This window comes from Castor canadensis, chromosome 6 (assembly GCF_047511655.1).
Source record: "Castor canadensis chromosome 6, mCasCan1.hap1v2, whole genome shotgun sequence".
NCBI lineage: Eukaryota > Metazoa > Chordata > Mammalia > Rodentia > Castoridae > Castor > Castor canadensis.
Genome location: NC_133391.1, coordinates 116,929,660 through 116,956,766, shown reverse-complemented (window position 1 = coordinate 116,956,766; position 27,107 = coordinate 116,929,660). Strand labels below are relative to the sequence as shown.

The window sequence follows — 27,107 nt, the reverse complement described above, 5'->3', positions numbered from 1 at the left end:
TTTATAAAATCATTACAAATAAGGCAAGCAATGTGGTTGAAAATAACTCTATGAGGACTGATAGTTATGGAAGTGTTTTCAACTTTAGTCATTAGTCAAAAATATAGATCAACACCTCTTCAACAACGTGGAGAAGGCATACAAAACAGACAATACATTCTTTGACTTTGTGCCACAGTGTCTTAATCAGGAGGAATGCATGCTTGTTATAAAACTAAGTGCCTTCTAAATACTAACTTGGCCTAATGTTTACAATGTTGAAGAAATAATTTTGAGGAAAGAGATCATAACAGGAGTTCTCAAAGTGTGGTCCAGGACAGCTTCAGCCTCCCCTTGGAAGTCAGAGAGAGAGAGAGAGAGCAAGAGCAGATCCCTCTCCTCCAGCCCTTACAGATGGTGGGAGGGTAGTGATCTGTATTTTAGTAATTCTGACTAAAGTGATTCCAAGTGGTTCACAGACTAATTTGAAAACCAGTATCCTGGAAAAACATTGTTTAAGTAGGTATCAGGTTCAGCTGTTAACAGAGACCTGCGATAACAGCAGGCTAAAGTACATATTGAGTTTTTTTTTTTTTTCCTGTAAGACCGGAGGCAGATGGTCTTAATGGTTCGAATGTCTTACTTTTACTCTATCCCTGCCATAAAACTACTATGCTCATGGTTTTAAAATCACTATTGAAATTCAGCTATTACAAACATTTCAAGCATTAGGAAAAAATTCGGGAGGTAGGGGAAGGCCAACCATGTGAGCCACCTTCCGAACATGTTCTCAGATGCCTAGGGACTTCTGTTTACAACTCATTTGTCACCCCTAGTTAAAAGGGAGGCTGGGAATTAACAGAGGGTGATAACTATTGCTTAGAATAAAACCAGGGAAGCCCAGGAGAATGGAAACTAGAAGGAACTAGCAGCCTCTAGATCCTTCCTAGAATGGGGTTAGGCATCAAAGTTAAACCTTTGAGAATATTATTCCAAAATAGTTATTAACCATGCATTAAACTGCCATCTTTTTTATCTGTTAGATGAAAGTCTACATCCTTGATTTAGGGAAAGGTCTTTGAGCATCAGACTGGCCATTTATCAGAATAAATAAGTACAATTTACTTCATAGAGGTAGAGACTGTGGCTAATACACATCAACCAAATATCCTATATATTTTTTGGAGAGGATGATTTGTAACATATATGAAAAGCAATCGATGAAAAAATCCATTTTTTGGTATAATAATTCTTCTCTTGGAACTACATCCTAAGGAACTAATAATTCAAAGAAAGGGGTAACTGTAAGTACAAAGTTGTTCACATCACTTTTATCTGACAGCAAAAAAAAAATCCAACAAATTAAGTAGTTTACTATCTAAATGACCTACAATAAAGGAAAGGCTGAGGGAATTATGGTATGATCATTACCTAGCCATAATGACCATGTAGCAACATGTCATTATGTGATGGCAAATATATTGGCAGTAGGTAGAGAGATAAAAAGGGTATGTGTATATCCGTAAGATTAGAAAAGGATTCAGAGATTAAATCAGCCACAAACAAGAATGAAAATTTGTCATTTGCAAGTAAATGGATGGAACTGGAGAACATCATAATCGATGTTGGCCAGGTTCAGAACATACAAAAAATTGTATGTTCTCTCTCCTATGTGGATCATAGCCCCAAAACAAATGCAGTAATATTATTGGACATGGGTCATACACCAAGGGGAGAATGTGCATGGGAGAAACGGAAAGGAAAGGAAATCTAAAATCTGAATGTGGTTGATGTGCTCACTGTACAGGAGTGAATAAAGTAATCTTAAATTGGCAGAGGCCACTATGGGAAGGTGATGGGAAGTAGTGAAGAGGTCTGGTAGAAATGAGCCAATGTGGGTTGCAATACATATGTGCATGGAAGCAATGCTAGGACTCTATCCTTATCTCAAACTAGCAAAAATACTATGTCTTTCTTATTATCTCTTATGTTTTTCCTTCAACAAAATCAGAGAAGAGGGCAGAACAGGTTCTGCCTGGGACGGGAGAGGTGGCACAAACAATGTATACACATGCAGGTAAATGTAAAAACAATAAAAGGAGAAAAAAAGAAAAGAATTCAGAGAACTATTGATTTCATCAGGATGTTGGAATTATGAATATAAACTGTTTCCATTTAATTTCCTTTATTATTGTACAGGAAACAGCAATAACAAAAATAAAATTTTCCAGGTTAATGACCATGATCCCCCCCATCTCCTACACCCAATTCTTTTTTGGCTGTTTGTCTTGTACATGATTCAACCTGAGGAGGCCTTTGCTGCTCTGTGGGAAGGCCAGGGCTAAGGTCAGGTGAATGGTCTTCCTGTGGTTTTTCCAACATGGGTCACTAATTTGATCACATCTCTGAAGTAAAGCTTGGGATATTATGCCTCATCTTAGGAATATCTTTCCAGTAGTGGGAAGAAATTTACAATCATCTTTTTGTTTTTTCTTGCCAGGGTTTCCTCATAATCAGTGTCATGAAACTAGAAGCCACTTGTTCTTATTTAGATGTAGATTTACATGCACCAAATGAGAACAAGAAATATGGAACTTCCTATATAGGGTTGAAACATATAGGACTTTAATATGATGCTATATACTCACCCTACCACCATCACCAAAAAAGTCCAAATGCTTCCTGAAAATTTCTGTGGATTTGCATGGTTGTTCAGCTTGGCAAGAGCTAGAATTAAACTTAGGCTGAGAAGAATGTTAATTTTTATTTAGAAGATTTCTAAAATGGCCTTACTTCATGGATGGACTATGATTTATCAGGTAACTATTACGATTTTAGGGAGGCTATTTCTCTGCCAGCAAAGCCTGGAGACACTGGTAGAGGTGGACCCTACTTGTCTATGGCCTTATAACCAAGGCTCTTCTAAGACAGAAAACTCTTGATTTTCCAGGGACTGAGGGAACTGGAAAAAGAGCTCAACCCACCCTATTGGAACTAAATTTCAGAACATAGTAAAGCAAACAAAAATACTTACCTAGATAATTAATGAGGAGAAACCAATCTGAAGAATTAAGATAGGTAATTCTGGAAGATGCTTTGAAGATTCCTTGTCAAATTAAACAACATAGGTCCTTGTGTCTACATTCCTTGTGCAATACACCCACTGAATTTCTTTTACACTGAAGTGTAATGAACTCTGCTCTTCAAATATTAGGCAAGAGTCACAGAGACAAAGAAAGCTCAAACATTCCAAGGGTTTGGTTTTTGGAGCATGGTTTATTTTACAATACCAAGAAATGATATCTACTTATAGCATAATTCAAAAATGAAACACCAATCTATTTAAAACTCATATAATGTGAAATTCATTGCTAAAATGCTGAACAACAACAACAAAATGAGATTTAAAATAAATCCAAACTCTCATTTCATCATCAACAAAAACCAAAAATAGTTGTAACATACATAAGGATACATTCACTTTACATTCCCCAAACAAATTGTCATTTTATTTTTCAGGAAACATGTGAAAGTATGTATGTACATATATCTTCACATTGTGGAGGGCAAAAGAAATCTTCAAATTTAAATACTTATGTTACTTAAAATAAGCAAAATATTAAAAATACCAGCAATATTGACCTTTAAATACATATATTCCACTAGCTTGTTCACAAAGATACATTTTGGTAAGGTCTTTCATTACTACCTAATACTCACACATAATTTACAAACTCCAAGGTCCTGGTCTCATCTCTAAGAAAGTTCAAGTCCAGATTCATATAAATAAATACTATATAAAAAATTATAAAGCACAGACTTCAGAACATTCTCAGACTAGGGAAGAATCAAGTTTGAAGGCATACACGGAATCTGCAGGATTCCCAAGGCAAAAGAGTGTGATCTGACAAGCTCCCTGAAATGTGAGGAACTCAGTCCAGAGAAATGTGTCAGTGGGGAAAAGAAGGCACTGCCACCTCACCACCCATCCATGTTCCATCTGAATGTAGCAGTAAAGTGATGAGCCCCTGGAGAACTGCCCAAAGAACAGGGATAGAATCATTTCTCATCAGGAAGAGGCAAGGCACTGGACCAGGAGGCTGATGGCCACTTGTCAACATTTACCTCTATTTTGATGACCAAAGAATAAAAACAATTCAACAGGACCTTGCGTATTCAATCCTGGATGGTAGAAAAAGTATGTTTTTCCCCATTCCTAATCTAAGTCACTAAAACAACTTGCTAATGCTATTGACTTTAATAGAACCCCCATGGTGACAGAAGTTCCCCAACTGTGATCTCTTTTTGTATTTCAAAGGTTTTTCAGAAAGTAAAGGTTTAGTCTCACAGTGGGGTTGGACCTATGTTTGCTTTGTACTACTACCACTCTCTGATATGTCACAGTATGTCCCTATTTTCAAACTATTTCAATTGGTTCTCATCAGAAGCTTGTGAAGAAGCTAGGGTAGACATTCCAGTGCTCACCGCAAAGACCAGAACCAAGGCTAATGGCGACCAACACAGTAGCTTCTCCAGGGTTTCACACATGAATGAATGGGTGCAGGTCCTTTGCAGAACTTAGCTTTCTATTGGCTACTTGCTTTTAAGAATGGGGCTTGGTAATAATTGTTTTTAGAAGAATGAAGTAATTTGAAGGGGGTAAAAAAATGAGTTAAAGAGAAGAAAGGGAGAAACCTGGTGCTATCATGAACTTTTAAACACACAAAGTACATTTCACATGTAGAACACAGAAATGTAAAGAAAAAAAACCAAAAACCAAAACTTCACTCTTCCAAATAGCTCTGTTTTGGCCTTGATTACTACATTTTCAAGAGACTAGTGAAAACGTTACAGCCTGCCAGCCTGTTCTTAGGACTTTGCCTCAGCACATTATAGTCATTAGTGTGTGTGTGTGTGTGTGTGTGTGTGTGTGTGTGTGTGTTTTACAAATTATCAGTATCAAATAGTCTTGCTGTGTCCTTGGGAAAATTAGCTTTTTCTCTTTGGTGCTAAATTCAGAAGACTGCAATGAATTTATAGCTTTTATCATTTTAAATATGGATTCTACTTTGACACTTGCCACAAAAGAAACGTTTTAAATGACCATACTAATTAACTTAGAACGTTATTATATTTCATAAACCTTTCCAAGAAAATTTAGTGATTTGATAGTTACATAAAACAAAATTGTGCTTATTCTATAGGAAGTGTTTCATTGTAATAAAAACCTTATCAATAATGATAACCTATGAAATGGAAGATGTAGGTTTAAGGTTCTGATATGTGATACTTTAAACTATTAATCAGTTCTTGTTTTTCATCTGTATGTTTTTAAGAAACAGTTGAAAACCAGGTGGTGGCACAAGCCCATACTTCCAGCACTCAAAGGCTGAGGTAGGAGGATCATGAGTTTGAGGCCAGCCTGTGCTACATAGTAAAAACCAGTTTCAAAACACAAAACAAAAGAATAAAAAGCAGCTGAATTAAAAAGAATGCATAATGCTATTGTGTGACACACGTGAAACTCTAACAAACCCTTTTGTTCTTCAGGCACCACCTGTCCCAGTGTGCCTACCCACCAGTCCCACAACCTTCCCTGACATCCTTCCACTACAAATGCCATACCAACTGAGTCCCGTCAGCCCTGAATTGAACAAGTGAGGCACCAAAAGGTAAATTATACTTTGGCAAGCAGGCAACTGGACAATTAATTCATCGAGCTTCTCTGAGGTAGTGGAGTCTCTTCTCTAATATGCTAATGGTTCAGAAACATCTAGAAAGCAAAATTAAGGAACTGGAAGAATGCTGGAAATTGTACTTACACACTAGTCTAAAATGAGTGGATTGTGTGATTAACACATACTTCAAAGGTTCTTTAGTAGAATCCTTGTTGGACTTTGGGAAACACGAAGGTACTGAGGTTGCCACTAGTGACAAGGATAAGCTACGTGACAAAGGTAAGCCTTCGCTTCCTGAGGGTATTGTGCAACTCATAACAACTTGGATTTAATTCCTGCAGGCTTTCTAAAATTATGCCTGGCACACAGTTTTGTGATCAATAAATATGTGATAATTGGCTGAATATGTAAGAGTTCTGATTCAGCTCAGTGAGATTACAAGCAAAAATAAACATTTAAAAAACCCCAACAAACTGCAGGCTCATATTATCAAAGTCTTGATGGATTTCCTTAGTGCATGAAATATCTGACAACTTCAAACTCAGGTTAAATTCAAGTGGTATTAGGCATGGCATAGTCTGTCAGACTCCTTCTTCTTTCTGCCATGATCTTACAATGATGATGTGATTGTGGGATTTTCATCCATAAATAATTTTTCCGAAGACAAAGTGATCCATTCTCTCTGCTGTTCTTCAAGCTTTTCTGCCAAGCATTTAATCAAGACAGGGTCTACCTTAGAATCAAATTTATTAGCAAACCAATGTCCATCTTTCATAAGCCATCTTAATTCTGCAGCTCCATAAATACACACACTTCGAAGGTGAGAGCCAGTACAACTGGGGTAGAAAAAGCCTTCATAGTAATTCCATTTAACAAGGCGGGTCTTACTTTGTAGGTCAGACACATCCCGGGCCGATCTGGAAATCTCCCCAGGAATTCCTGGTACCCGGATTAAGGTAGCCCAAAAATGCTCATCAGGAGAGTATGTATCTCTAGACCAGGCAAAAAAGTCTTCAATGAGGGAGTTGTTGAAAATATAATTAACAAATGCTCGACTTAAAACAAAATAGGCACTGCCAACAAATATTTCAATGCTATGAGGAGGTGCCTTCTTGGAGATGTTTGTCCTTATTGGTAGCTTCACATATTCATAAGGCACCCGTTTGAGTTCATGGTGGTAAGTGAATCTTTCCATTTTACTGGTAGGGGGTTTCACTGTCTCTAACATATTTGCTCCGTTGAGTTTCTTCAGCTCTGACACTAATTCGAAATTTGACTTCAGGGGAAAATCTTGCCCACACAGGTTGATGACATACTTCCATTGAACTGAAGACTTGAGAAGGTCTGATAAGCAATTCAAATCAGCTTGGAGTCTGGAAATGTGGGCGTATTCCACAGCCTCTAATTTGGAAGCAATGAAAATATTGGAGAAGCATTTAGCTAAGTTGTTCATGGCAATTTTGAAGGTATCAGGTGACTTAAGGTCATAATGGATGCAGTAAATATTGTGCTGGTTGTATATAGCATGGATGAGCCTTTCAACCATAATTGCATCTTTATGGACAACCAAAGAATAGGCTATTGGGAAGCTCTTCTCTTCCCTTGAAACAAGCTTTTGATGGTACTTTCTTAGGGTTTGATAAATGTCACAGTCACTGGTCATTGTCACAACATCATCATCCTCTAAGTCGATGATGTCTCGTCTTCTTATTTCTAGACTCTTGCCAATTTCCAAAGGTTCCTGTTCATAGATTGCAGAACAGTTGACTTCATACCTGACTTTGTCTTTAACATGAGTGTATCTGTTTCTTACAAAAGGTGAGGTACTTAGAGAGTACTCGACCAAGTAAATGCCTCTTTGAGGAAATAGGAGTCTTCCCACATTTAGAAGCTTGAACAGGGAGAACAGCCATAGGGTTAAAAACAGGATGAAAACTTTCTGCTGTAGGGTATATTTAAACCAACCTTTGAATGTCTTCATTCTGTAAGAGGAGAAAGGAACAGTAAATATTAATTTATTAATTAATGAATGAATATTAAGTATTAAGGAAAAATCAACTCAATTTATCCAAAATTTATTGGTTGCCTACCACATCCCCAGCAGAATGCTGGGTCCAAAGATGAGTAAAAGAAGGTTCTTTTTTTTTGATCTTTGAAAACTTTTATTACATTTTGGAAAATTGAGTACAGCCATTTTATCCAGGACCTTTTTATGAATATAAACAACATCATTTGGCTCCTTTTCTTTCTTTTTTTCTTTCCTTTTTTTTTTTGTGGTACTGGGATTTTAACTCAAGGCCTACACTTTGAACCACTCCACCAGCCCTTTTTTGTGATGGTTTTTTTCAAGATAGTATCTTGCAAACTATTTTGCTTGCTGTGCTCCTGATCTCTGCCTTCTGAGTAGCTAGGATTACAGATGTGAGCCACTGGTGCCCAGGTAGCTCCTTTTCTTAACTTGCAAGAGTATCCGCTACTAGCCTGGCATGGGTGACTCATGCCTATAATCCTATCTACCCAGGAGGCAGCGATCAGATGGTCATGGTTGGAAGCCAGCCCTGGGCAAATAACTGAGAGACTCTATCTTGAAAATACCCAACACAAAAGGGGCAGGTGGAACGGCTCAAGTGGTAGAGCACCTGCCTAGCACGTGTTAGTTCCTCAGTTCAAACCCCAGTGCCATGGGGGAAAAAAAAAGAATGTCAGCTGCAGGTAAGACACTTTGAGGCACAAGTGTAAAGATTGAAAAATATAAAACAATCACAAATGAAATTGTGCTCATTTCTCCTCTATATCTGCATTATCTCATAAAGATAAAATATGTTACTTGGTTATTTTAATATATATATATATATATATATATATATATATACACATATACTATAGAAAGACATGTTTAAATTGTTTATTATTTCTTGTAGGCTATTTAAACTCCTGAGCAAAATCTTGCCCTAACTGCATTTTTTATACTGTTTTTATGACCTTAGAAATGGCTACTTTAATTTTGACCTTTCAGTCTTAGTCATTCTTGTCTTATTGTATTGACAATAAGAAGATAAACTTCTTATTGTCAATAAGAATGAAGATAAACTCCTAAAATATAATACAGTTGTTTCTTGCTATCGTGGAGGACTGGTTCCAGGACTCCCTGTGGAAACCAAAACCTAGAGATGCTCAAGCCCCTTACATAAAATGGCATAGTGTTTGCACAGAACCCATGCACAATCTCCTGTGGGCTTAAAACCATTACCTATTTTACTTATAACACTTAACCCAATGCTAACACATCACTTCATTCATGTAGATTCAGCATAGCACTCGATGCGTGGCAAATTCAAGTTTTGCTTTCAGGCATTTTCTTTTCTAAATATTTTTGATCTGAGGTTGGTTGACTCTCCAGATGAGAAACCCACAGATATGGAGCACCAACTGTGTTGTCTTACACAGTTTGCATTTCTGTTGAGCATATTTGAGGAGGGATTGCTCTGGTTTGGGAAGAGGTCTAAAGTATTAGATGTATCAAAATGTCCTCCAAGATACAAATGACTCACTTGAGTCCAAAAGGAACACTAACTCAATTCAGCCTTCAGCTCCTGATTAGATGAAGGTCTGAAGTCAGAGAAAGCCCAGTGAATTCCACTTCAGATAGAAGAGAGCTGGTCAGACACCCAAATGAGCTACAGTAGATACCAGAGATTGTAAACTCTTGTGTGGATAAGAAAATTGGGTAAGCCTGTGCATTTCTCTTATTTTTTATTTTGTTACACCCCATTTCCTCCCAGGGATTAGTCAGTTAGCTCTTAAAATGAAAAGGGTCTGACCCCATTGAGAGTATGTGGAGATGTAAAAACCACCTTGGAGTTTCTGGGTGTTTCGCTTGGACCACTGGGTGTCAGTTTTCCATAGCTTTGCAATAAGATGCAGTACCACTGACCTTGAGCCTGAGTGGATGGAATCCTATCATTGAGTATGCTTGGGAACAGCAGAGAGTGGGGACCTAACAAGGGACCAGGAGCCGTGAGCCAATGAGGAGCTCCCTGAGCTGGGCACTTATTCAGCAAAGATACCATCTTGGCCTGGCAGTGCAGTGGGGAAGATAGGATGGATCCTATGCATATTTATGATCTGTCAATGCAGGTGTAAGAGAAAGGAACGAGTTGGGTCAGTTCCACCTCTTTCAAGCATAGGTGGTAAGAGGATGGACTCACTAAATATGGAGACAGAAAACACAGAACAGGTGGGGATGGGAGCCCACTTCTGCCCACACTGAGATGGAGAACGTGTGTGGTGTCCACATAAGATGCCCATCAAGCAACTAGATGGCGCTTCTGAAGCCTGGGGAGAGATGCGGGCTGGAGAGAAAGTATTGGCAACATAAATGTGGAAGTCAAAATCCAGAGAGCAAGGGTGGGTGTGCATGGGAAGAGCTATGAACTGAGAGAAGGAGCCTGGGCAATCACAAATGAGAGACGAAGATGTGGCCAGACAGGATGGGACTCTGCAGCACAGTTCAAGGTCATTATGGAGCAGCTCCTGAAGTCTGAGCACATATGTAGAGTTAGGTGTTGTGACAAAATAAGACAGAAGATCAATAATTTCCCAAAATATACACACACACACATATATATATGACAATGACTATATGAGTTTATATATATATATATATTCACTATATATATATATAACTCATATAGTGAATATATATATATTCACTATATATATATATATATATATATATATATTTTCACTAACTCACTTATAAATAAGCTTAAATAAGAAGCAGCCTACATAAATGGCTAGCATTAGAGTGAATTTACCTGAAGTAACTTTTTGCTTTTTCTTTTCTCATGTTATCAGTTTAAGGAATCACTATTTATCATCAGTTAATTTTCCCTTGGTAAAATGAAAAGACCTCACATTTCTAGTCTCCCAGGGTCGTCATTCCATTTAGGGTGTACCACCCTAGCTACCACCTTCACATATAAAAAGACAAGGGCTGGTCCCTACCCTGTCATCCATTTCCAGGACCTCTGCATCCTGTGTTCCTGCCCTTCTTGAGTCCAGCCTGGGGCCTGGGGAGTCTGAACTGGGCAGGAGGCCAGGGCTGCCTGCCTGGAGAGGGAAGGTCACAGGAAGCCTGGGAAAGGAGAGAAAGGAGGCATTCTGAGAAGTCGCCCATCCAGAGCTGGCTCTGGCTCCCTATTCCCCATTCTGAGTTTTCCTGAGCTTTTCTGGGTAGGGACCAGACTAAGATTCAAAGAAAGAAGTGGAGGCTATTGGGATAGCCAAGGCACATGGCTTTCCGAACCTCTTTTTTCCTCCCCAGGCATCTCTAAGGGGGAAAGCTTGTCTGGTCCAGACTCAGCCTTTGAAGGGAGCAGTCCCCCAATGGCACCCTGTTCTAAGTCAAAACAAACCCCTCATCTGCTTACCATGGCCAGAAAGTCCTGAACAAAAAGCCTTCCTTTCGACTGATAACCAGAATATATAGGGAACTTAAAAAACTAAATTCTCCCAAAACTAATGAACCAATAAAGAAATGGGCAAGTGAACTAAACAGAACTTTCTCAAAAGAAGAAATTCAAATGGCCAAAAAACACATGAAAAAATGCTCACCATCTCTAGCAATAAAGGAAATGCAAATTAAAACCACGCTAAGATTCCACCTCACCCCTGTTAGAATAGCCATCATCAGCAACACCACCAACAACAGGTGTTGGCGAGGATGCGGGGAAAAAGGAACCCTCTTACACTGTTGGTGGGAATGTAGACTAGTACAACCACTCTGGAAAAAAATTTGGAGGCTACTTAAAAAGCTAGACATTGATCTACCATTTGATCCAGCAACTCCACTCTTGGGGATATACCCAAAAGACTGTGACACAGGTTACTCCAGAGGCACCTGCACACCCATGTTTCTTGCAGCACTATTCACAATAGCCAAGTTATGGAAACAGCCAAGATGCCCCAGCACTGACGAATGGATTAAGAAAATGTGGTATTTATACACAATGGAATTTTATGCAGCCATGAATAAGAATGAAATGTTATCATTCGCTGGTAGATGGATGGAATTGGAGAACATCATTCTGAGTGAGGTTAGCCTGGCCCAAAAGACCAAAAATCATATGTTCTCTCTCATATGTGGACATTAGATCAAGGGCAAACACAACAATGGGATTGGACTATGAGCACATGATAAAAGCGAGAGCACACAAGGAAGGGGTGAGGATAGGTAAGACACCTAAAAAACTAGCTAGCATTTGTTGTCCTCAATGCAGAGAAACTAAAGCAGATACCTTAAAAGCAACTGAGGCCAATAGGAAAAGGGGACCAGGAACTAGAGAAAAGGTTGGATCAAAAAGAATTAACCTAGAAGGTAACACCCACGCACAGGAAATCAATGTGAGTCAATGCCCTGTATTGCTATCCTTATCTCAACAAAATTAGAAATAAGGGCAAAATAGTTTCTGCTGGGTATTGAGGTGGGGGAGAGGGAGGGGGTGGAGTGGGTGGTAAGGGAGGGGGTGGGGGCAGGGGGGAGAAATGAACCAAGCCTTGTATGCACATATGAATAATAAAAGAAAAAAAAAGAAAGAAAAGCCTTCCTTTCCCCTCGTTAGAAGTAAGAAGACACAGGTGCAATGGCCTGGGCTGTTGGCCTCTTCCCTGCTGTGCTGAGGTCTGTGCAGTAGCCAAAGCACCCCTGGCAGGAGATCAGAGAAGATCCCAACCTTGGCTTTCCCCTGGAAGGGTCTCTGTATGATAACCTCGTACCTTCTGGAGCAGCACAAGTGGGCTAAGACTGGCCACAAGGAAACCAGGCTAGCAGTGCCACCTTCTGCAAACACCCTACTAGTTACCTCCCCCTTAAAGACAGGCAAGCATTTTGCTGGCAGAGAGTATTCTTACAATTACATAGGAATCATTTCCCAAGAGAGAAGGGGATTACCCCTCCTACCTGCCCACACAGGAAGGTCACCTTGTGGAGTTTATCACTACACAGATGCAAGTTCCTAGTGATGATGATAGAACTGAAAAAGAAAATGACAGCCAGGTTTGGTGGCTATAGCTTAGGTGAAATTAAGGTCTATAATTCAATGAAAGCCTATTCCTCACTAAAGTCCCAACAGAGATGTTGCATGAAGCATTTCCCCAAGCCACTTTCTTTCCCAGCTCTCTTGACAATGCTGGGACCTTCTGAGGAAGCGCCAAGAGTGCAGAGATGCACCACAGCTAAGTGCCAGAAATCACATCCAGGGCCAAACAGCCACAGCCATTAGCAGCTTTCCAAAAACATTTTCTTAAGTTAGCAATTTTACTGTCAAAGAAGTGGGCTGTTCCTTTCCCAGGGAAGGAAAGACATTACAAATGGGAGGAAGGAGACTGGGGGAAAAAAGTGCTGAGTCTGGTTAACTTAGGGGGCACACATGGCACACTTGCAACTCTTTCCAGCAACTCACACAGGTCAAGGGGAGAGAAAAGAAAGTAGCTAGGCTTCAGGATGCTACAGACCTAGGCTTGAGTCCCTGAAGGAGCACTTTGTAGTTGTAAGACTTTGATCAACCTAGTTATCTTCTCTGAAGACCAGTTTTCTTGCCTCAAAATGGGAATTGGAAATCCCATCCCATAGCTTCTGGAGGATTGGGCTTAGCACATCTATGAGGCCTTTTCTTTTACCCATGCTCAGCTTGCCTGACTCCAGTCTTAGGGCTTTCCCAATACACTATGTAAGTCTAGCTGAGTTTTGTAAAGAAAGGAATCCATGGGCTGGGGTGTGGCTCAAGTGGTAGAATGCTTGTCTAGCAAGTACATGAGGCCCTGGGATGGATCCCCAGTACTGAAAACAACAACAAAAGAATCCATGAGATAATTCTATGCAGCCGATGTTAAGAAAATGACGGCCCCATCACTCTTCTGGTCAAAGTAGGAGATGGCAATGTCCTAAGGGAGGGCAAAGCTGCTTAGAGCTGAGACCCTGCTCAGCAGAAGCAGAAAAAGAGGCAGCACATGGTCCTGGCCAGGCCTCCTCTGAGTATAGGCCTCTGCTTTCAGCTCAGAATGGCCTTTCTAGCACCTGAATCTGGGACAGGTTTGTCAACTTCTCCTCATCCCTATGTCCCCAAGGGTAAAACAACTGTGATTGTTAAATGAGGTAATGCATGCAAAGTGTTCTTGCACAGCTGTGGACCACACTTCCCTGGTAGATACTAGCCATGTCTTCCTGTTCTTCCTCATCTTCATCCCCACCATCTTCTCAAACCACACAACTGCTACTCATGTGAAGAGGGGGCAAGCACTTCTTCACAAGTCCTGCCCACACCTGTGGCCTTTTGCCTTTGTTTGTTTACTAGTTTTGCAGTACTGGGAACTGAACCTCGGGTCTCAAGCACTCTACCACTGAGCCACACCCCAGCCCTCTTGCTTATTTTTCAGTCTTCCTCCTTTTCCTCCCCAAAGTCTCAACATAAACTCAGTATTTCAGATTTAGTGCCTGATGGCCTCCATCTCATATTCTTTAATTTTCTATCATTATTAACGTACACTCACTATTCTAAGTAGTCTGTGTTATAACTTAGTCCCTTCAACAGACGCACATGAGGTAATTAAGAGCCTGCTCAATACTACAGATGTTGGAACTTGAACCCAGAGCCTTGTTCTAGAGATGCACTGAACCCTCCATGCAACCCTGTTTCTTGGAATATAAAGAGAAAAAACTCCGTATTTTCCACAACAGTTTACCCCTTGACTAATTTCCTCATTCTATGTCTCATCTAACTGTGCTAAAACAGAAACATAAAAGAATCTACCCCCTGTTGAAGTCCTAAGACCTTCCATGCAGCTGAACAGAGAATTCGCATGGCGGGTTAGCTGTGAGGAAAGCTGGGGATGAGTCACTCTGTCCCTGAAGGCTGAGGCTGGGGCCAATCAATGATGAAGAATGAGTCAATTTTCAGCCAATGGGGTCCATTAAAGGAGAAGCAAGCAAGCTCATCCCGGGGGGTTTGCCACCAGTGCTGGTGGACTCATATCCTGTCACCAGTGACTTGCTGACTCATTTCTTCTCATAGCTATCTGTGACATAATTTGGACTGTTTTGAGAATTCTTAATTACTTTAGAAAACTTTCTGAATGAAATCTTTCTTCATGGTGGGCCACCTTGAAGTTCTTAAACTGTGTTTTATTATGTGTCTGCTTGACAAATAGGACATGAAGGGCTTAGTGATCAGGATTTTGTTCCTTTCTGAAGTCTTACAAAGACTCATCCCTTAAGGAGAGTAGCATAAAGATAAACCCACCAAAGAAAGAAAAAGAGCCTCCCACCACCCAAACTCCTGATCTAGTTGGCCAAGCTGAGGTCCTTCTCCTGCAGCTCCCTGATTCAATGAGGTCACTGATTCTCCCCTGATGGCTTGCTCATCACCAAACCTGGAGGACGTTTTGGACTAAGATCATTAGGTGGGAGGATGACTCAGCACAGATGCATTTCCTCAGCACCCCCACAGCACCCCTAGAGTTGTGCAAACGAGTAGAAAGACAAGTTTCTGGGTGACTTGCATTCTCATTGTTCTAGAAGGCAGACTGCAAAGGCAAGGAGTTATCACACTGGCAATGGGTAAACAGCAACTACACAGAACATGACTGGGTCAATACACAATGCAAATAGAGCCCAACGGCTCTCTCAAAAATAAGAGATTTAAGTCTCTACAAGGAAAAGAAAAAAGGTTTTCTATTTTCTACTTACAAAAGTAAACACTTTCATTTTTAAAAAATCAGGAAGTCAGAAGAGTCTATAGAAGAAAGTAAGCTTGCCAGTGATCCATCTCTTGGTAATGACATTCTGTGGACAACATGACCCCCCGCCCCCATTTTGGTTTGCTATTTAACAGTAGTCTCACTATATAAGCACTGACCTGTTTATTTCATTTCACAACGTACCATAAAGGAGCCCTGTCCTAAACTGGGTCTGTAAGTTGTTAAAAGTAAACATTTTCTGGGCAACTGAACTAAACAGAACATTTTTAAAAGAAATTCAAATGGTCAAAAAAACACATGAAAAAATGCTCACCATCTCTGGCCATAAAGGAAATACAAATCAAAACCACACTAAGATTCCACCTCACCCCTGTTAGAATAGCCATCATCCAAAACACCACCAAAAACAAGTGCTGGTGAGGATGTGAGGAAAAAGGAACCCTAGTCCTCTGCTGGTGGGAATGCAAGCTGTTGCAACCACTGGAAAAAAATTTGGAGGCTACTTAAAAAGCTAAACATTGATCTACCATTTGATCCAGCAATACCACTCTTGGGGATATACCCAAAAGACTGTGACACAGGTTACTCCAGAGGCACCTGCACACCCATGTTTATTGCAGTGCTATTCACAATAGCCAAGTTATGGAAACAGCCAAGATGCCCCATTAATGAATGGATCAAGAACATGTGGTACTTGTACACAATGGAATTTTACTCAGCCATGAAGAAGAATGAAATCTTATCATTTGCAGGTAAATGGATGGAACTGAGAACATCATTCTGAGCGAGGTTAGTCAGGCCCAGAAGACCAAAAATCGTATGTTCTCCCTCATATGCGGATTTTAGATCTAGGGCAAATGCAGCAATGTTGTTGGACTTGGATCACAAGAAAAGGGGACAGCACATATGGGAAATATAGGAATAGGTAGAAAACCCAAAACATGAAAGCGTTTGATGTCCCCACTCCAGAGGAGCTAATACAGAAACCTTAAAGCGACAGAGGTTATCATGAGCAGGGGATCAGGAACCATGGTAAGGATCAGTTAGAGTTGAATCAATATGGGTCATAACACATGGGTACATGAAAGTAATAGTAGGAATCTTTCTGTATAGCTATTCTTAACTCAACTAGCAAAAACGCTTTGTCTTTCTTATTATGCATATATCCTTTCTTCAACAAAATCAGTGATAAGGGCAGAATGGGGACCTACCTGAAACTGATGAGGGGAGGGGGGAAAAGTGGGGGAGGGGGACAGGGTGAAGAAATGACCCAAACAATGTATGCACATGTGAATAAATTTAAAAAAAAAGAGTAAACATTTTCTAACAGAGGTAAACACGTTTTTCAACAGGAAAAACAAACATATAAATAAATTTACTTCTCCAGGTGTTCTCCATGATGCATAATTAATAAACCTGTAGTTCTTAAGCCTAGAGATAGAGTCTTAACACTGAAAAGGACTTTAAAGGTGACTTTAAAGTCCATACTGAATCTGGGCGCTACAGGAGAAGGACCTCTTTTTCTAAAGGTGCTCACCTACCACTTAACCCCGTTTCATTCCTGGGATGCTGGGAACACATTTTCCCCATTCCATGTGTGTTTTAGTCTGACCCTGCTGCTATAACAAAGCACCTTAGACCGGAAAATAGATAAACAACATTTATTTCTCACGGTGCTATAGGCTGGGCAGTCTAAGATCAAGGTGCAGATTGGTGTTTGGTGATAGCTCAGCTCTGTGCTTCCAAGATGGCTGTGTCCTTACATGTGGTGGAAGGGGTGAACAGTTCTCTCATCTCTCTTTTATAAGGTCACTAATTCCATTCACGATGGCTCCGTCATCATGCCTTAATTACCTCTGAAATGTTCCACTTCTTAATGCCATCCCATTGACAATTAAATTTCAACATATGAATTTTAGGAAACATTTAGACCATAGCAATGTACACTCACTCAGCTGCTCTCCACCAAGGGACTATACAGAGGAAGGGTCCCTGCCATCCTATTCAGGCTTCTCATGGTGGTGTTTGGTTCACCCTGTCTGCCCACTCTCCTCCACTGAGACTGCTCTGGCCAAAGTCAATAAAAGTCTTCATGTTGCCAGAGTCTGTGGACACACAGCTATCCCTTCTTAATGATTTATGTTGCGCATTAGTGCACTCTCTTGCTACTCTGTGTGATGAATCTATGAGGTAGTAATGTCATTATCCCCATTTTTCAGACCGAGAATCTGAGTCACAGGGGATACAGAATTTACCTTAGGTGATACAGCTAGTAGGTTGAGGAGCCAGGATTTTCAACTATGGTCCAATTTCATAGCCTTCATTATTAAACCACAGCTCAAGATGGCCTCTCCAATCTCAGTAGCAGAACCCCCTTGGTTCTACATCCCAAATGTATTTCAGATCCACCTGCTTCTTCCCACTCTATGGGAATCACTCTAACCCGTGACAGCATCAACCCTGGGTATGAAATAACCTCTTATTCTGTCCTGTCTTGTTTTCCTCTAGTCCATTCTCTGTATTGTAGCCAAAATGGTTTTTAAACACATAAATCAGATCATTTCCCATCCCTAGCACCACTCCCTGCACATAAAAGCCTTTACTGGGATTTCACTTCACTTAGAATAAATCAGAAATCTTTTCTGTGGCCTTCAATGTCCAGCAGTTCCTCAGCCTGCTTTCCACTACAGGTTCATCTCATCCTATTCTTTCTCTCTCACTGAGCTCTAAGTGAGTGACACCAACCTTCTAAAAGTTCCTAGGATATCAGTTTCTTCCTTGCCTTAGAACCTCTGCATTGGCTAGTCCAGAGTCCAGACCACTTTTCCCTAGACCCTGACCTGTCCAGGCTCTCAAGTTTTAGAAAAGGTATCCCTGCCCTAATCTCTCTGCTTATTGTACTTCTTGTTTTCTTCTGAGCACTTGACACAAGCAGTAGCACTTTGTTCAGAAACAAAGTCCTCAAAGGCCTTGTTCACTACTCAAACTCCAGCACCAAGGACATTCATACTGACACAGTATAGTTGTTCAACGAGACAAAAGTCAGAAGACCCAAATTCTAGTCTAGTCTCTGGTATCAAAAATGTCTCAAGTGACATCAGCAAGTCATTAATCTTGAGCAAGTCTTTACATCTCATGTGAAAAATGGGATGTAATGTTTCTTCAATCTCACAGTGCTACTGTGAAGGTCCTAGGATAGAACTTGTGTGAAAGAGTTATAGGAAAAAAACACAGCTTTGGTACACAAATACTAGGTACTAGCATCTCCACAAGAAGAATGGTTTCCTGGGAAAACTGTGAAAGAATCACTATGTTGTTAGTTTTAATATCCTAAAATAGCACATCCATTATACCCTTCATTCAGACATTCTAATTGTTATTTGTTTTCCATTATTTGACAACATTTTTTTGTTAAAAGATTTTACTGAGGTCTCAGAATGGTTCTTGGAGTCTGTTAAATAGACACCCTTGTCTCTGATTTTGAGAAACAGGAAAATAGTTACTGTAGTTAATCTTTAGAGTTGTTTCTTCCCCAGCATGCTCAATATGTTTTGAAAGATTGACAGCCAAAGCATTTGTTTCAAAGGCATCCAAGAGTACATACAACCCTTTCCATGCAGAGTCTAAATACTATTTGTAATGCTCTGCGATGAAGAAACTCCAAACTTCTCTAAGTTCAAAATCTTTTAGAGGAAATTCTTCTACAGGTATTGCAAAACTGCAATGGCTCATTCTTGATCACTGTTTGGCAAGGTCTTCCCTAAGGACCACATAACCAACAAAGCCCTACTGACGATTCTGCAGCAATGGGACACACAAACATTCCCTGAAAAACAGCCTTTGCAGCACGCCATCACTCAGCTCAGACATCAAGCGACCTGTCTTGGACCAGTGAACCTGGTTGCCCCTCACTCAAAGGGGCTGTCTTTGAACCTTTTGTAGGAAATGTTACAACTGATAGCTTTCTCTTTGGGTAGTTTGTAAGTACAAAGACTATGGTGACCATCTTCCTTAAATAAAGGACTACTTTACTTGTGAGACTGTATGAACTGAGGCCTCAGTGAAGATTCTGGGCTTGAAAGTCACTCCATTGACCACATATACTGCTTCCAGCTATAATATCACTTGGCATACTTCAGGTTTGTAGAGAATCATGGGGTCTGTAAACTGACTTGGGAAATAAGCAACCCACATCAGGATGTGTTTACCAGATGGTGGGAAATCGGCTATGGCAATGTGGCACAATAGTGCAGAATTCAGTTTGCTTTTTTAGTCACACTAATTAGAGGCAGCAGAATTGGTTGTAGGCTCTTCTTGTCCAGTCTACAGGACAAACATCAAAAGCTCGTCACGTAGGTACTGAGTTGGCAAAGCTATATGGATGCCTAGGAAGTCTTCAGCAGGAAATCTAAAATGCCAGAAACAATGAAACAAATAACAAAAAACAAAGTAGTTTGTAATACTTTATGACCCTCATCATGGAGTACAATACTGAATTTTTCTCTATAGTAAAGAATTTAAAAAACTAAGAAGGGTGGATTCCTCAAATACCCATGCCCTCAGATTCTAGCTTGATGAAAACAGATTGTGTGCAGTGCTTGCCCCTTTTTTAGCTATAAAGGGTTACAACCAAGGAGACAACTAATGCATTAGATCCTTGCCACTCAAATTTGATCATTCTTTTTCGGGTTCCTTTCTCATTTGGTTAAGATAATATAAAACCAAATTACGTTTTATGCTTCATGTTCTAAGCTTAAAATATAGATTGAGAACATTTTGGCTTCTTTTTTTATAAAGTAGAAAAACACGTATGCCTTTTTTTTTAAATGTATGTCTAATATAAAGAAAATAACTTTCCTTATCCAAATTTATGGTGTGATGTTTTTCCCTCCTCTGAAATCTTAGGATTTTATTATTTTATCATAGCCAAGATTAATTCCTTAAAAGTTCTATAGCCAGTTGAAGAATAGGTAAGTGATTTCTACATGTGCGTTTAAAGTAGGTCTCGTGTCTTTGAATAACTACATCTCAGAGGCAGCATAGGATAAACAGATGTGAATCAAGGGTTCTGATGTCAGAAAAGGCTTGAGGTCAAGCTCCACAACTCATGAATGGATTAGACAAACTCCATTTTAAATGGAAAGTGCTTGCTCATTTGTTTTCTGGGTACTGCCAAGATGGTGGGAGCTTAGACAGAGACTTCAATATGCTTCTGCACTTCCACCAAAAAGCTGAAGATGGGCCAGGCATGGATTGCACATGCCTGTAATCCCAGCACTCAGGGGTGGAAGCAGGAGGATTGTGAATTGGAGGCCAGGCCGGGCTACATAGTGAGACCGTCTCAAAGAAAGAAAGAAAAGAAAATCCCAAGACTGACAACTCTGGCATGACTTCACCATTTAGCCGAAGATCTGTGTTTCTTGGTTTAAAATGTACATACTGCCTTCAGATTTTGTGTAAAGATAGACACAGTTAACGTTAAGACCCAGGAATTCAAAATTAAGTGAAAGGGGAAGAAAATAAAAATCTACAGTGCTTGGGTAAACTCTGACACTAAGACAACAGGTCTCAACATGCAGGTAGTATAATAAATTGCGACAAAGACTGCTTTGCTTACTAAGTGTCTAAGAAAGCTCACCTGCCAGCTGTATAGAAAGCAGAAGTAAAGAACCAGACCTCAGGTTTTCCAAAGACTTGTGATGTTAAAACAGTATGGGCCAGTGCCAGAATGGACAAAGCAGTAAGATGACATACAGGAACAGACTGTAGGTGTGACTGGCAGGCCACCAGTTGCCTTGCAACACCCACCCTCTCTTCCTTACCAAGAGAACTCCTTTGTTGCTGCTGGTAGACAGTTGCCTCTTTAAAAGGTTTTTTTCTAACTTCCATCATAGAGAAGCCAGCAATGAAATGTGGCTCTCTGGCAAAGTTTTTAAAAGGGGTTTGATTTTCAGATAGGAATTGTGCTACTTCATTTATATTTTTTTCCCTTCTTCCACGTTTCTGTCTGGAACTCTGACAAGATGGCTATCTTGGAACCATGAGGTACAGACCAAGAAACTGTTGGGAGACCTCAGTTCCTAGCTCTTCGGCCATTCAACTAGCAGTAGCAAATACTCCTTCTGAATTTCTGCTACATGAGAAAAATAAGCTCTTGAAGTGTCTACTTGTACAACAGTACAGTCCTGTTTATAGCCAAGTGCAAAAATATGCCTCAGATAAGCTGAACTTCTCCTGCATCTATATTTGGAGGCAGATGGAGGTTTTGGTAAACATCTGAAGGAAGACAGGCTGCAAGATTTAGCAAATGAAGGAGATGCTGGTGAGAACTGCAGTCTGCTCACCAGGCCTCAGTGAAGCACCCTTCAGCGCATGGCAAGCCTCTTCTGTGTGGCTTCTAATCACAGGCAGGGGTAAGCCACAGTGTCGAAGGCCACCTGGCAGATAGCTATCCTCCTGAGAGCTTCTTATGTAACAGGGACTATGGAGCCAGTTTTCAAGAAAAAAGATGTCAGTACTATGTAGATACCAGCTCAAAACATGTCAAGCAGTTCTGAGCCATGAATGTTCTCATCCTCTTCCTCCATTCCCCATTCCTCCTTTTGCTGCCATACACTCACCCCTCCATCCGACCCTTCTGCCTTGTGTACATCTGTAAGCTTGAAATTTAAAGCCAGTGGTGAGCCAGGCATGGTGGTACATGCCTGTAGTCCCAGTACTCAGGAGGCTCACAGTACTCGGGAGGCTCAGGCAGTAGGACTGGAAGGTCTAGGCCAGCCTGGTGAGACCCTGTCTCAAAAATCCAGAAAAAAAAATAAAATAAAGCTAATGGCTCTGAATTTAAGTACCAAGTCTGGCACTAACAAGATGTCATGACTTGAGTTAGCCTCTGCCTGTGAAAGAGGAACAGGGTGATGACTGACTTGGCTATTGAGCAAATTTACTGGGTATGTTGTGGCAAGAAAAATAGACCAGTACACAGCTGGATGACGGTTAGGGTCAAAGACCTTTTAGCCAGCTGAGTATCACTGACCAGGCGCTGTTCTGTAAAACACGACTGGGTTTCATGCCCAAAGGGCCTCACCAAAGCAATGGCACGGAGTTCCATTGGGCCGGCTAGTACCCTAGCTGTGCCTCTCAGTCAAGAGGGAATAAGACAGGTGCCTGACACACTATTTCTACAACCTGCCTGCAGGTTTGAGGTTTTTCAAAATAAAATGTTAATTTTTTTCTTTTAAAGAGGAAATCAAAGGGATAATGGAGAATGGAGTGGATCAAAACATTTCAAAGTCCCTACTCTTGTGATTCAGGCAACACATTTTTGGTGGCATGGTATGAAGTCTAGTGTCATTGCTGTTTTCTCTCTATAATCTAGACTTTCACTTTGTCATAAAAATAACTTATTTTATTGTTCCATATTTATGAATTACTTGATGATCATAAAAATATTATTTTTTTCCTATTATAGTTGGAAAAACATATATAACACAAAAATTACCACTTAAATCATTAAAATTTTTTGTTACCATGTGCTAATTGTACACATTAATGGGATTTGTATAAGATTTCCATAGAGGCCTTCTGTGTGCTAGGGAGGCACTGTGTTAAACTCCAGGGAGACAAGACTGGAAACTGTGCTGCCTTGAGGAATCCAGACAGTACAAGTGAGGTCCTGGGTGGCTGAATAACACAATCCAAGAAGTGTTTGTTACATTTGAATTTGTTTGCATGAAGACAACTTTTCAGAAAAGACAAGCTCCTACCTAGCATTTGGAAGTGCCTCTTTTATTTGGTATTCTTCTTGGCATGGTTAGACTTTATTCCTCCTTTCTAAGGCTCTCCCCTCTCTTTCCACATCCCTTCCTTCAGCTCCCAATCTCTTCTCACTCTATTAATGCTTTTTCATATTCTAGCATTTGCAACTTAATCCATTCTGCCTATCATCCCATGTCTCTCTCCTGACCCATCTCTCTGAATCTGGCAACAGAGGAAGGTTGCTAGAATGGCAAAAGGCAGAGGGAACGTGGTGGAAGATGATGGCTGGGCAGAGCCACTCCTCCTGACATTCCACCAAGATGGAATGTGGGGGCAATAAGCACAGATATTCCAAATATACTGCAATGATGCCAAGGAGCTGGAGAAGGAAGAGAAGAAGGAAGCTGGGCAAGCACAGGAACGATGCAACTTGCCCTGCTTCATGGTCCTGGTGGAACTGCCTGGTCTCTGTTGCAGTTGGACATGCTGCTCTGTCCTGGGCTGTGTAGATCTTGTAAGCCACTAGGAGAAATGCCAAGGCTTGTGGACCCTGGGAAACAGGTCTAACCCATCCGAGAACAGACAAGCTGGGTGGACAGGTCTGAGCACAGTCAAGAAGACTTTGTCCAAAGGGACAACATCAGTTTTCCCTTAACAAGATAAGGGAAAAGCTAGAAAAACTAGAAAGTAGAAACTCACCAAGAGATAGGGGGAAAATGATAAGTTACAAAGCAGGCATAAGGACAGAGCACAGGTATACAGGAGTTAAGAATATGCTGCCCTCAACCATGGCAGTCTGTTCTGATTTAAGGTACCTGAAGAGTAGAGGGCAAGAACACTCTGGCCTGTATACTGTTTCTCAAAAGCAGGAGATGAAATTCCCATGCAAAATGAACAAGTCTCACGCTTGCGAATGCCGAACATTGAGGACTTTGCAGAGAACTGTGTACAGACTTTGCTGCTCTAACCCTTATCTTCCTGGTCCCTTTTCCACCCAGTTCACCACTGAAGCCTGGATCCCGTGCCCTGTTCCATTTTCATAATTCATCACTGTTTGTTTAGGGCAGTCTAAGTGTTCAATCTAACTGCATCTTCGGGTCTTCATTTGCTTATGAGAGCTCTCCTGTTACAAAGGACATACTAAATATACTTACTTGCTTTACTCCTGTTGATCTGCCTTATCTCGATTTAATTCTCAGGCCTGTGGGACCCTGTGAAGAGGGTAAAGGTGAAAATTTGCTACCAGGGAGATTTACTTGAAATCAGAGAACTTCATCACCACCAGGTACGTTTTGGTTTGGTTTGGTTTTTGCTGATTGTGGTAAAGGAGACCATCATGTCCAAAGAGGTGTGGCAGGGGCCACTCACCTGCTTAGCGTGCACAAGGCCCTGGGTTCCATTCCCAGCAGAGAGCTGGTGTATCTTGGAGGAAGAAAACAAGCTTGAATGTGGGGATTCTGAAGTTTGATTTCAGCAGAAGTTTCAATGCAGGCCAGGGGAGCCTGACCAGGGCCTGGATAAGGATCACGATCTAACAGTGCAGGTTCCCAGGCACTTTACACGCTCTAGCAACCACAGCTAAATGCATTCTTACCATAAAGTTGTTCTGCTTTTTGTCTTTTGAAATTTTTTGTGAAACTATATTATCTAATTGTACTCCTTGAAGAGTCAGATAAGAGAACAGTTTTACACTTAAAAAAAATTAGAACCCCCCCCCAATTAGATAATCAGAGCTGCCTGGCTAAGTCTAGACTCTCACAAAAAACTTGGGTTCTAGAACATAAAGCAGAAATTCTAAGGCACATTTTTTTGGTTCCTAAATTTTTCAATTTGCCTTAGTCTGACTATAAATAATTGAAACTCGTGGCTCCAGTTGCGCAATCGGTTAGCACGCGGTATTTATAAATAATTGAAACTCACCTTGGTGTCTATCATCTGTCCCAACCCCCACCAAAAAACCCCAAGCTGATGGTATGAACAAGACAGGGAGAAGCAAGCCATCTTCTCAGTCACTGACCATGTGCTAGCACTGGCTGTGCTGTGACAGACACAGGAATGGAGTTATAGAGTAGGAGCCTATAAAGGCAAACCATGTGAAGGGTACTTTAAAATAACAGTAATTCAAGTGTGGATGATACCAGGACTGATGGCCATTGTTCTTCTGGCCCCACAGGACTGAGATTAATTAGCTATGAGAAGGTTCTCTACCAAAGAGGCTCACGTTGTTATTGATTTTTTTTGGCCTGGACCTCAGTGGCCACATTGGTAGAGGACACAAAGATGAAGTTCAGTTGATACCTTAACTGACAGAAATAGGACCCAAACACTTGGATCTGGTTAAGATGAAATTCAATAGAGATAAAGGCAAAGACTAACACTTAGATGCACAAAATTAACAGTCCTCACACCAGATGGACAAATATAGTTTAAAAGGAGCATCTGTAGAGAATGGCTCAGCATTTGGGCTGACTGTGCATTTGGCATGAGTCACAGTTTGCTTTGTATGAGATTGCCTTTATTGCAAAAAAGGCGGGAAAACAAAACCAGCATGGCCCTGGATGGCAGGAGAACCACAAAGCTGCAGAAATCCAAAGAAGGGATCTTTGAAAGCATCTTCTATCAGGTTAGACCTTGGGATCAGAAGGACCCATCCCACCTCTGCTCTGTTCTGTCCTGGGCAGCTACCCTGAGGAATTAGTTTGTATCTTGGTTCAACTCTTCCCTTGGACAGTAACAGAAAGAAATCAAGCAGTCCAGGAAGAAGCTAGTGACCCCCAAGAGGGAAACAGGAAGGTTAGGGGTGAAGAAGTAACCCCTATTCTTCATCAAGAGGAGTAAGAAAGCTGATGCAAAAATTTAAAGAACTTTATTTATTTATTATTAGAGTTCACCTTGATCTGACTATAAATAAACTGAAACTCACCTTGGCGTCACCTGCCCCAACCTCTACCAAAACCTCCAAGCTGATGATATAAGCAAGATAGGGAAGAGCAAGCCATCTCTGCAGTCCTCTGGGCCCATCTGCAGGGTTTCTCATTCAGTCCATAGGAATGGTCTCAGAATCTGCGTCGCTAACAAGTTCCCAGGTGACATTGATGCAGCTGGCCCAGGAACTATACTTGGAGAGCCACTGCTCCAAGTAACAAAATTAGAGTTGTTTCTTTGCCTGCTTCTTTTTTTTTTGTAAGACTGGGGTTTGAACTCAGGGGCTCTGTGCTTGCAAAGCAGGTGCTCTACCTTTTGAGTGATACCTCCAGTCCATTTTGCTCTAGCTATTTTTGGTGATAGGGTCTCTGCTGGCCTCAAACCAAGATCCTCCCCATCTCAGCTCCCAAGTAGTTAGGATTTTGCTTGCTTTTTGATACTCTGTATTCCTAAAACACTGGCCTATTTCCCAGTAAGTCCAAATTAGGGAGAATTTATTGGTTTTAAAGCTTCATATATTTGTATTCAAGATTACATTCTTTCTAAAATTTCATACTACTTAGCAGAAATTCAACCTTTATTTTCTGACCCTTAGAGTTTCTTGTTAGTTCAGCTTCATAATGCAGACTTCTGTTGCTGCTTCTTTTTCTGGTATTTTTATATAATACAGTTTCCTTCAGGTCACCTTCTACTTTTCCTGTGTTTCTAGTATGTCCAGCAGAACAAATCTCATTATGTATTAAAATCTGACCTGCTTTTATCGAATGATACTTGGCTCCCCCCCATTTTCTAAAATAATAAATACAGATTCAATCCTTTCCCCCAAAGTCCATACTGAGCCCACCATTCCTAGTGGACTGTTAGGGCTGAAACAGCTGCATTCCATTCTCCTATGCTGGAAGCTTCAGCCTTTAGACCTTAGTAGGAAAATTACCAACATATGGGAATGCATATCAAATGACATGCAAAGCAATGCAAATTACTACAAACATACAACTCTAAATTGCTTGGGTA

General features: G+C 40.7%; 1 protein-coding gene across 4 annotated transcripts in view; it reads right to left on the bottom strand.

The window, feature by feature from the left end:
• Positions 1 to 3,251: 3,251 nt before the first annotated feature.
• Gcnt4 (glucosaminyl (N-acetyl) transferase 4) overlaps positions 3,252 to 27,107 on the bottom strand; it is a 28,175-nt gene continuing 4,319 nt past the window's right edge. For 2 of the 4 annotated variants that reach the window (XM_074077283.1, XM_074077282.1), the window contains exons 2-3: positions 10,665 to 10,794; positions 3,252 to 7,639 (exon numbers count right to left, since the gene is read on the bottom strand). In XM_074077283.1, coding sequence (XP_073933384.1) covers positions 6,268 to 7,639; positions 10,665 to 10,693 — 1,401 coding nt within the window. In that variant the 5' untranslated portion in view covers positions 10,694 to 10,794 and the 3' untranslated portion in view covers positions 3,252 to 6,267. The remainder of the gene's footprint in view (positions 7,640 to 10,664; positions 10,795 to 27,107) is intronic. The other 2 variants (XM_074077284.1, XM_020188471.2) reach the window with 1 other exon arrangement.